Below are 9,362 nucleotides of genomic sequence, written 5' to 3' on the forward strand. Positions count from 1 at the left end.
AGCAGCGCAATCATTAGGAAATAAGTGTGAGCGTCCTAGTCCATACTTTCTATATACCTAATTTAGAAAAGAAGGTTCATCCAATTATACTATACAGTTTATTGCCTCTTCCATAGGAAGCAGCAAAATTCAGAAAGCGACACAAAATTCCCCCACAATATATATACGTATACACATACATACGGTGGTTTAAATTCCTTCAACACAAAGAAACTTTTTGAGCTGAATCGCACCTGCATTTCATTAATTAGAAGATGCGGACCATGGCGAGTTCCGTCTCATCCAGAGGCATAGCCGCCATTGTGGGCGTTGGGCCTAATCTTGGACGCTCCATCGCTCGCAAGTTCGCCCATGAAGGTTATACAGTTGCTATACTCGCCCGTGACTTGGGTAATTTAACTTCTTTCTCTTCTTCTATTTTGCTATTCAGGATTTAATTTTTGTGAATTTCGCTGTTCCATGACTTTCCATATAAAGTTAGTGGTAGTTTAGCGCACTATTACTTTCCATAGCAGGAGAATAATAGGTATAGTTTCTTGTAGTTAGTTCTCTGTTACTACATGTTGCTTTTTGTGCTTTGGTTATTTCATTTGTATATTTTTTCAATTTTCTTATTGCTATGGTATTACAAACTGAGGGTCCTTCGAAAATAGATTTCTGTAAAGGTTGAGATAATGTTACATTCTACTCTTTCCAGATTTCACCGGTGGAAATTCACTGGATTTGATGTCATAGTATATATTTTTTTGTGTTATTTACAGATAGATTATCTAGATTTGCTGATGAGATAGCGAGAGAAGAGAAGGCGCAGGTATTTGCTATCCGAATCGATTGCTCCGATTTACGAAGCGTTCGAGAGGCATTTGAGGGAGTTCTATCACTGGGTTTTGTGGAAGTCTTGGTTTACAATGCATATCAGCCAGTATCTTGGAATCCCACTAATTTTACTGACATTAAAGTCGAACAATTTGAAAAATCTATCGCCGTCTCCTCCGTCGGCGCCTTCCACTGCGCTCAACAGGTCACAATTTTTTTTAAGTTCATCTTATTTTTTGGCAACTCTTTAGTTCTTAACTTTTTTATCCAATAGGCATTTTTGTGTATTCTAGTACTATATATTTTCAGTTTAAACAAAGTATTGTTTACTTTTTTTCTACTCAATATTAAGTTAAAACCAGAGCAGGAAATTGAAACGAAAAAAAATAAAAAATCTTTATACTAATACTACGAGTGTGTGAATTGAAAGTTTGTTGTATGGGAATAATTTTTTTTCAGGTAGTACCAGGAATGGTGGAAAGAGGAAGAGGGACGATTCTGTTTAGTGGTTGCTCAGCTTCTCTTAATGGCATTGCCGGCTACTCCGAATTATGTAAATTATTACTAATTCCCTCTTCTTTTGGAAATTTCAGTTTTCGAATGATAATGATATTAATGAGTCCCAACTTTGTTTTTGAAATCGATCACCAGGCTGTGGAAAGTTTGCAATGAGAGGGTTATCCGAATGTCTGGCAAGAGAGTTCCAGCCACTTGGAATACACGTGGCACATGTCATCATCCACGGCATCGTCGGGGCACCTCGGTACTACTCCACTCATTATTTATTCCCTTCTTACTAGTTTTGGAAAAACTTTTCTGCTTACTCAAAACTTTTAGTAATTTACTATATATTCTTTTTTTATCCAAGAAAGAAGATGCAGGAATCTTTCTTGTATTTGCCTTTGTAACAATGACAACTCAGTTTCCAAATGATTTTTTTTTGTTGGACTTCTTATTCCATGAGAGTAGTGAACCAATCTAATTATCTTGTAGCAATAGAATATACTCATAAATGAATCCATCAAGTGGTGCAAAGAAAAAGTCGGCCTTAATAAAGATTGTGGACCAGAAAGATCTAGTTAAATTCTTTAGCAATCATAACGAGTAGAATGCTGCTTTAAGGCTATTGATGCCCCAAAAAGCAATTCTACTTTATATGCCCTAGTGGGGCATGGATATTAAAGGAACAGTTTAGATAGGGCCACTGGAAAATTTGCATACCAGTGCCAGTAGTTGCCTGCCCTGTAGATAAGATTGGGTAAATTTGGATTTGGACTCATTGTCCATTGCCTGGTTATGTAGGTAAGAGGGATCCAAAAGGATTTAGGGATTGCTTGCAAACCAAAACACCATACGTACTATTTGAGCCAAAAACATCATTTCAAATAAATCCGCATCCGGAATGAACCTTATATCCGAAAAGCATGAATAAACAATAACGCACGTTAGGATATGTGAAGGTGCTACTTGTTGCAGATTAGCCAACTGCATTAGTTGTGTATGCAGGGGGGCAATGTTATCCAATTCACAGCAAAGCGTACGAAGGGATGGATTGATGGACCCGGACGCGCTGGCCCAGACCTACTGGTACTTGCACATTCAAGATAGATCTGCTTGGACCCAAGAGATTGATCTACATCCTTTCAACCAAAGAGATATGTAGAAACAAGAATATGTACTGCTATAATAAGTTAGATATTTTCAATTTAGTGTGGTATTGTATGATGATTGATTGGGATTTGATTTGGTTTGGGATTGTAACAATTGAATTTGAAGCAATGTGAACAGGTGAATAAGATCTTCGCATGAGTTTTAAACTTTGTCACATAAATTAAAACGGAGAATTATAAATTAGGTAGGGACAGCTCTCTGAATGGTTAGAAGTGGCATTCGTGTTCTAATTGAGAACACAAGTAACTGACTTTCTTTTTGAAGTACATGTAACCTCCGATACATATGTGGACCAAAGAAAAATATTAGTCGTCATCCATTTTTGGCCCATAAGCTGACACAAACCAAAATGATTAGTCTTATCGTTGCCAGTCTAAATCTCAAAAGGCAACGATGCCAACACCAAACCCATTACTAACCTTTCATTTTCTCAGCTCTCTTGGTTAACTTTTGAGTTTGGAACTTAGAAATTTAAATTTTTAAAATTATTTAAATGTGTATTTTATTTGAAGTTTTATGGATGAAAGTTCAAACAAATTGATCTGAGTTAATTTCTGAGGACTTGAAAATACTTGAATAAAATTTGATCAAATTTCATGATCAACCATATACTTGAAATTAAATTTTCAAAATTTATGACCAAACCCTAGCATACTGATGCTACCGTTGGTGAGGTGTTTCAAGAGTCCACGGTGCTGTTTCAGAGCAAAACGTTGCACATCATCATCCTAACAGATATACCTAATTTCTAAGACGGTTAGACCATCTCCAACCCAACACCAAATTTTACATCAAATCAAGATTTGGTGTGTGAATAATGTTACACCAAATTCTATTCATCACACCAATTCACTTTATTAAATATTTTAATATTATTTCATTATACAAAACTTTGAATTAAACATTATATAAATTGTATATTTTAATTAAATCTCATGTAAATTTAATTATTTTTTATGTAATATTTTTATAATATTAATTTTAGATATAAAAGTTAGTTTTTTTTTATATATTAATTTTTCTATATATGTATAATGTATAATATTTGCTAGCAATTTATATTATTTAAAAAGTTATGGTATAAAATAATTTTATATTAAACGACTATAAAAGAAAATAATATGAATTATATATGGTGAATGTTTTAGAAAGAATTTGTTTTATGAAATAAGAAAATATAAATGAAATAAGAAATAATAATATATTAATGAAGAGAAAAATATTCCTTTTTGGTATAAAATTTAGTGCAGTGAATTGGAGTTGATTTACACTAAAATAGTGCAGACATCAAACTTGGTGTAAAATTTGGTGTTTGGGTTGTATAGTTTATTTGTGTACTACTTGTGTGTAAATTCTTGTGATGTTGTCGTTTGACTGGGCAAATAGTTCAAGAAAGACATTTTAAACTTGTTATTTAAAACCAGATGTGTGGGCTATAAATCATCTCAACGACAATGGTAAATGAGAAGTCTATATTTAATTTATTTTAAATATAGAAAGACAGACTAAAAGAAAGTGGATCACATGAATTGAGAGATGGAAGGAGTAGTATTTAGTCGTGTAAGTAAAAACTCATACATAAAAAAGGAATTTGATTATAATAATAATAAGAAGAAGAAAATCAAATAAGGAGTCGTTTGGTAGGAGGTATAAGGTATAATAGTCCCAGAAATAAAATGCAGAACCATTTTATCCTGCGTTTGGTTGAAGGTATTAGGCAGTCTTGGAATTGTTTATTCCACCATTTATATCTTAATGCAAGGATAAGTTATCCCAAATACATGATGGAATAATTTGTTCCAACCAAACGACCCCAATTATCAGTCAACCCGTAAACCAATAATAATAGGAAGAAAATTTCTCTAGTAGATTTTCACCTCAAAGCAAGCAAATAGAGAAGCTCAACTAAAAGATAAAATAGGAATAGATGAACAAGATTCAACGGTAAACTTTGACATTGCCACTTCAAAAGGAAGAACTAAAACTAAAAAAGAGACCAGAGCTTTAATATACCAATTGAAGACAACACTTCTGCAGATTGCTGTACATATATTTGAAATTCGACATTTACTAAAAAGGCAATGTTCCAAATGCCAGTTTAAGACCCCTTGCACTATTTTGTTTATGTAAACCCCTTGCTGCTGCTATGTGCAGAGCACAAGCCAGAGCAAGAGAGAGACAAAAGCTAATGGTTCCATCTACGTTCATAGTTTACAAATGGGAATGAGCTAGATGATCCATGAGTACTCACCATGCCAGGGTAATGCGGATAATTGCTAGACTGAGATACATACCTAGTGTATAAAGAATTTGGATAACTTCCATGGCCATATTGCTGATCTTCTGGAGCAGGCAAAGTATAAGAGGAGTAAGAGTTTAAATGTGATCTGGGTGCTGAACCCCAGTAAGATGAATAAGAATATGGTACTCTTTGGCTGTAAGAATCTGATTCAAAATGGCGGAAATTATTTGCTGGAGGATAATTGAACTGCAATGAGGTCTCTCTAATGGCAGACACAAAGTTTGGATTCCTCATAGGGGGTCTACTGTTTCTGGACTCTGCCAAATTCAATCTTCCTGGTGGATGAGGCTTTCGCTGGTGGTTTTTCGTTCTTTTACTTCCTGCCATTGCTTTCCCACGTTCATCAATAGAATAATAATGTTTCTTTACATTGCTTGTCCGCATCATTTCGCTTGGCCTCCTATGATGATCAAGTTTCTGGCGCTTGTTACCTACATGTAACAAAAACTACATTAGAGTAAACATAAAGTTTTAGTGTGTATTGAGTGAAAAGCTGGTGATGCATCATTTTAATTTCCGTAAAAGGCACCTTTATTTTTAGAGGATGCTTTTGTCGGCTTTGTTGATTTTGATATTCTTGTTGCTCTAATAAATCTTGCTGCATCTCCACGTTTGTGCTTCTCTGCGAGCACTTCTAGTCTTTCCTCTTCATCCTTCCATTTCTGATTATCCAGCAGCAATTACAGTTAAAATGATAGAATATCTGACAAGAACTACAGGTACTCCAGAATGGCTGCAGGTTCACCTGTCTGAAAGTGTTCAATTTATAAAGGTTTCGTCCCTTCACAAGCAATGGAAAAAGTGGAGGTAATTGTTTAACCCCTAGGCTCCATAACACCTCAACCTTGTTAATCACAAAAAGTAGATGGAGATGTATTTAGCAAAACTTTGCATATGAAATTGCACAAAAGGGTTATTAGAAGAATGATAGTGCTAGACTGCTAGGTTTTCAAGAAAGCTTATATCCACAATCTCTCAGTCTCACCCAGAACAAGTTTATTACACTTATAATCAGATATCTCAGTACTCAAAACTTCCTCTTGAGCCTTACCGTAAAGGTATGCTGCTGTTTGGCAGCGCCATAGCTCTCCTTGACAATCCTACCACCAATGGTTCTCTTCCCTAATTGTTCTCCACCCCTTGCCATCTTGTCAAAACTTCAAAACACGACATGATTAATCCAAAAGGCAAAGATCACTCTACACTGACAAAATGTGAAACAAACAGGAGAATCGATTAGGTGAATACTTCTTGTACACTTTCTGTTTGAATAATACAACATCTCCTTTACATACGTCACCTGCACATTGAATCACCAGGCTAAATACTCAAAGATCAAAAAATAAAGGGGGAAGTACAAGAAGCATAGGTGAAACAGAGAGATTCTGAGGTGTCATGATGCCAAATATTAACTACCGGTGCAGTTTATGGTAAAAGATGATCTGGGATATTGTCTTTGACCATTTCCATCTTTAATCCTGTGTACAAATGAAGCAATAAGACTTCCCATTAGCATAGGAGGAAAAGAATAAAAGACTACTGGGAAAAGGACCAATACAGTTCAAAATATGGAGTGACAAGATCATCTTTACAATTAATCCAAAACACAACTTTTAGTTGGTTGAATCTGCAGAATGATTCAGAAATCAATTGTAGCACATAGAACGGAACTTTTGCTGTCAGTTGCAAATTTACAATGATGAAGTAGGAACAAAATCGTGGAGCACTTCAAGGTCTCACTAATGATGCAAACCAGGGTTTTAAATTTGCTTAACTATATGCACCAGTAATTTGCAAAGTTTTATCCCTTTTTCTTAAATATTCGTATGCTATCTCAAGCTGGCTGCTCATACTCAGCAATCTGAATGTTTGAAGCTCTAGCTATTAATGAGATCCATCCTTGCACCACAAAAAAAACATAACAGGAAACAAAAAAAACAACAATATATGAAAAAGAAAGATAATATAGAAATGGTTGATGGAATGCCATGAGAGCAACACTCTATTGGACATACACAAAAATTCTGGTGCTGCATTTAAATACATGAGGTTTAACATCTTACACTCAAACGTACCTCCAGTGCTCTATGATCCTCTGTATACATTCTTCTTTTGTACCTGATAACCTCAACCCATTTGATCGCAAATATGCTTTATAGTCCATCAACGTCAACTTCCCCAATCCTGCCCTTAGCTCCCTCAATTCTCCACCACCTATATAACACACAAAAGGTGATATATTCATATATAAGAGATACCGCAGCTAGCCAATTTATTCTGTTTGAAATAAGAGTCGAAATATGACAAAAACTTGCTAATAGTTGGGAAATCTTTATGCATTTGCCTACTCCTCCACCTTGAAAAGAGTTCAAGTTATGAACCCCTTTGAAAAATATAGAAGTGCATTGTGTATAAATGTCAGGATCCACAGTTTCACATTATAATTGATAGTACTCCAAATTGTCCATGGAATAATGAGTAAATTTTCTTCACATCTCATTTTTACTAACTCTATTGCTTTGCACCCTTCATTTCGGTGTCCACAAAAGCTCATGTGGAGAACTAGTATCAACTGGCCTTCCATATAAAAAAATTCTTCATGCTCACTTGGCTCCAATAACACCTGGAAAACGTCATGAGTTGTTCTTGAACGGAAATAGAATTTAAAAAAAACAACACATGACGTTTTCCCCCAACATTTAACCCAATTGAGCAGAAAGCAACTGACAAAAAACATAGGGATTTCGTTGAAGAATAATCAATTTTCCCTAAAAAAACATAGGAATTTAGTGCAACTTAGTTTTCTTTAGTTTATCAATAGATTACCAGAAACCTAAGAGCAGAAAATCTTCATACCTTGGAGAAGCCGAAGCACTCTATCGCTACCCGATTCCTCACCTTCCTCTTGGATATCCTCATCATCCTGTTCTTGAGACTCCTCTTCGGAATCACCGTTGCTCTCGCTGGCCAAATAACCCCAAAATTGATCATCATTGAAATTTGCAATAGTTATGAACATAAATCATTCATATACCCTAGCAAAATTAGTTTAGAATTGAGGCGTAATATTGGAAATTAATACCTTGAGGCGGAGGAGTCAAAATCATCTGTACTTGAGGCATCAAAATCGTCATCCGATTCTAATAATTGTACTGCTTCTTCTGAACTTTCTCCTCCTTCTTCGTCACCATTTTCTTGTTCGGAAGAAGAGGAAATCTCAATGACACTGCGTTTTGCTCTACTCCTTTCCATCAAGAGACAACCATTTTCATTCAAAATGCCCGAATTTTAAGGTCCCCATTATTTAACGCACTTTTTTATAATTCAAAATGCCCGAGATGAGTTGAATCTATTTAACTTTCCGTCACTAATTTCTCGTGAAATAATGTAAAATGGTTAGAAATCAAGTCAAATAAACGGTAATCTTTAACAATTCGGAAAAGGGTCAAAAATATACTTAAACTATCCGAAATAGCTTATATTTACCCTTAAATTGTATTTCGGCTCAAAACTACCCTTTCCGTTAAACTATTGGGTCAAAAGTACCCTTCTTATTAACGGAAGTTGTTAAATGCCATGTGGATGCCACATGGCATGCCAATACTAATTACTCTTTTTTTCCACTGCCACATAGACTAAAAAGGACAAATATATCCCCGAACTATCGTAAATGGTATGCAAATACCCTCCGTCATACTTTTGGGACATTGGTGCCCATGCCGTCCAAAAACTAAAGCATATATACCCTTTATACTAACGAACATACACGTGTCATAATCTTATCCACTGATCCGACATTTATCTACGGATAAGATTGTGTCACGTGTCCCTATTTAGTCTTCTGTTAGAGTGAAGGGCATATATGCTCTAGTTTTTTAACGGCAGGGGCACCAATGTCCCAAACGTATGACAGAGGGTATTTGCATACCATTTACGATAGTTCAGGGGTATATTTGTCCTTTTTCCCATCCCTAAACCTAGCCGTGAAACGAGGGATAAGGGGTGAAATCATTTCTGGAAAAAAAAAGCAATTAAGATTTAGGGATTGAGTCTGTGTGGCAGTGGAAAAAAAGAGTAATTAGTATTGGGCCTATTGGCATGTCATGTGGCATCCACATGGCATTTAACAACTTTCGTTAATAAGAAGGGTACTTTTGACCCAATAGTTTGACGGGAAAGATAGTTTTGAGTCGAAATATAGTTTAAGGGTATATATGAGCTATTTCGGATAGTTTAAGGGTATTTTTGATCCTTTTCCGTTAACAATTTAAAGCTCAAAAAAATTTAAATTTGATTCATCTTTCAAAATAAAGTTAATTTGGTTCTAATTTTTCCATATTTGGTTGGCTTTGAAAAATGTTTTCCAAATCAACTCATTTTTCTAAAATTTAAGAAAAATGACATCTATTTCAAAATTAAGGAAAAACATTTTTCCAAACTCTACTTCATCGTTTAATTTTTTTCTTACCCTACTCATACCCCGTATCCGACCCTCCCCATTCAAAAATAATTATTAAATTTTAAATATATTTTATCCCTACCGCCAACCCTTCCCCCCCCCCCCCTCTCAAAC

The 9,362-nt window shown here is 35.2% G+C and overlaps 2 protein-coding genes across 2 annotated transcripts; one reads left to right on the forward strand and one right to left on the reverse strand.

The window, feature by feature from the left end:
• On the forward strand, positions 1-2,614 carry LOC102588176 (3-ketodihydrosphingosine reductase). The gene is made up of 5 exons (XM_006338151.2): positions 1-390; positions 762-1,021; positions 1,276-1,369; positions 1,468-1,579; positions 2,323-2,614. The coding sequence occupies exons 1-5, from the start codon at positions 255-257 to the stop codon at positions 2,477-2,479; spliced, it is 759 nt and encodes a 252-aa protein (XP_006338213.1). The 5' UTR covers positions 1-254; the 3' UTR covers positions 2,480-2,614.
• Positions 2,615-4,417: 1,803 nt separating this feature from the next.
• On the reverse strand, positions 4,418-8,111 carry LOC102588508 (zinc finger CCCH domain-containing protein 62). The gene is made up of 9 exons (XM_006338152.2): positions 7,872-8,111; positions 7,646-7,752; positions 6,865-7,003; positions 6,206-6,267; positions 6,038-6,089; positions 5,841-5,946; positions 5,535-5,633; positions 5,319-5,451; positions 4,418-5,220 (listed from the first exon to the last, which is right to left on the reverse strand). Exons 1-9 carry the CDS (start codon positions 8,039-8,041, stop codon positions 4,673-4,675), a joined length of 1,416 nt encoding a protein of 471 aa, XP_006338214.1. The 5' UTR covers positions 8,042-8,111; the 3' UTR covers positions 4,418-4,672.
• Positions 8,112-9,362: the final 1,251 nt, after the last annotated feature.

The sequence above is a fragment of the Solanum tuberosum genome, unplaced genomic scaffold (assembly GCF_000226075.1).
Source record: "Solanum tuberosum cultivar DM 1-3 516 R44 unplaced genomic scaffold, SolTub_3.0 scf00004, whole genome shotgun sequence".
Taxonomy (NCBI): Eukaryota; Viridiplantae; Streptophyta; class Magnoliopsida; order Solanales; family Solanaceae; genus Solanum; species Solanum tuberosum.

What these genes read in the sequence shown, in the direction of transcription:
- LOC102588176 (XM_006338151.2), top strand. Translation starts at nt 255, where the DNA reads ATGCGGACCATGGCGAGTTCCGTCTCATCCAGAGGCATAGCCGCCATT. An exon ending in CCTTCCACTGCGCTCAACAG is followed by an intron (nt 1,022 to 1,275) that starts GTCACAATTTTT and finishes ATTTTTTTTCAG; the next exon opens with GTAGTACCAGGAATGGTGGA. An exon ending in GGCATCGTCGGGGCACCTCG is followed by an intron (nt 1,580 to 2,322) that starts GTACTACTCCAC and finishes TTGTGTATGCAG; the next exon opens with GGGGGCAATGTTATCCAATT.
- LOC102588508 (XM_006338152.2), bottom strand. Translation starts at nt 8,041, where the DNA reads ATGGAAAGGAGTAGAGCAAAACGCAGTGTCATTGAGATTTCCTCTTCT. An exon ending in TTTGACTCCTCCGCCTCAAG is followed by an intron (nt 7,753 to 7,871) that starts GTATTAATTTCC and finishes TTATTTGGCCAG; the next exon opens with CGAGAGCAACGGTGATTCCG. An exon ending in AAACAGAAAGTGTACAAGAA is followed by an intron (nt 5,947 to 6,037) that starts GTATTCACCTAA and finishes CGTGTTTTGAAG; the next exon opens with TTTTGACAAGATGGCAAGGG.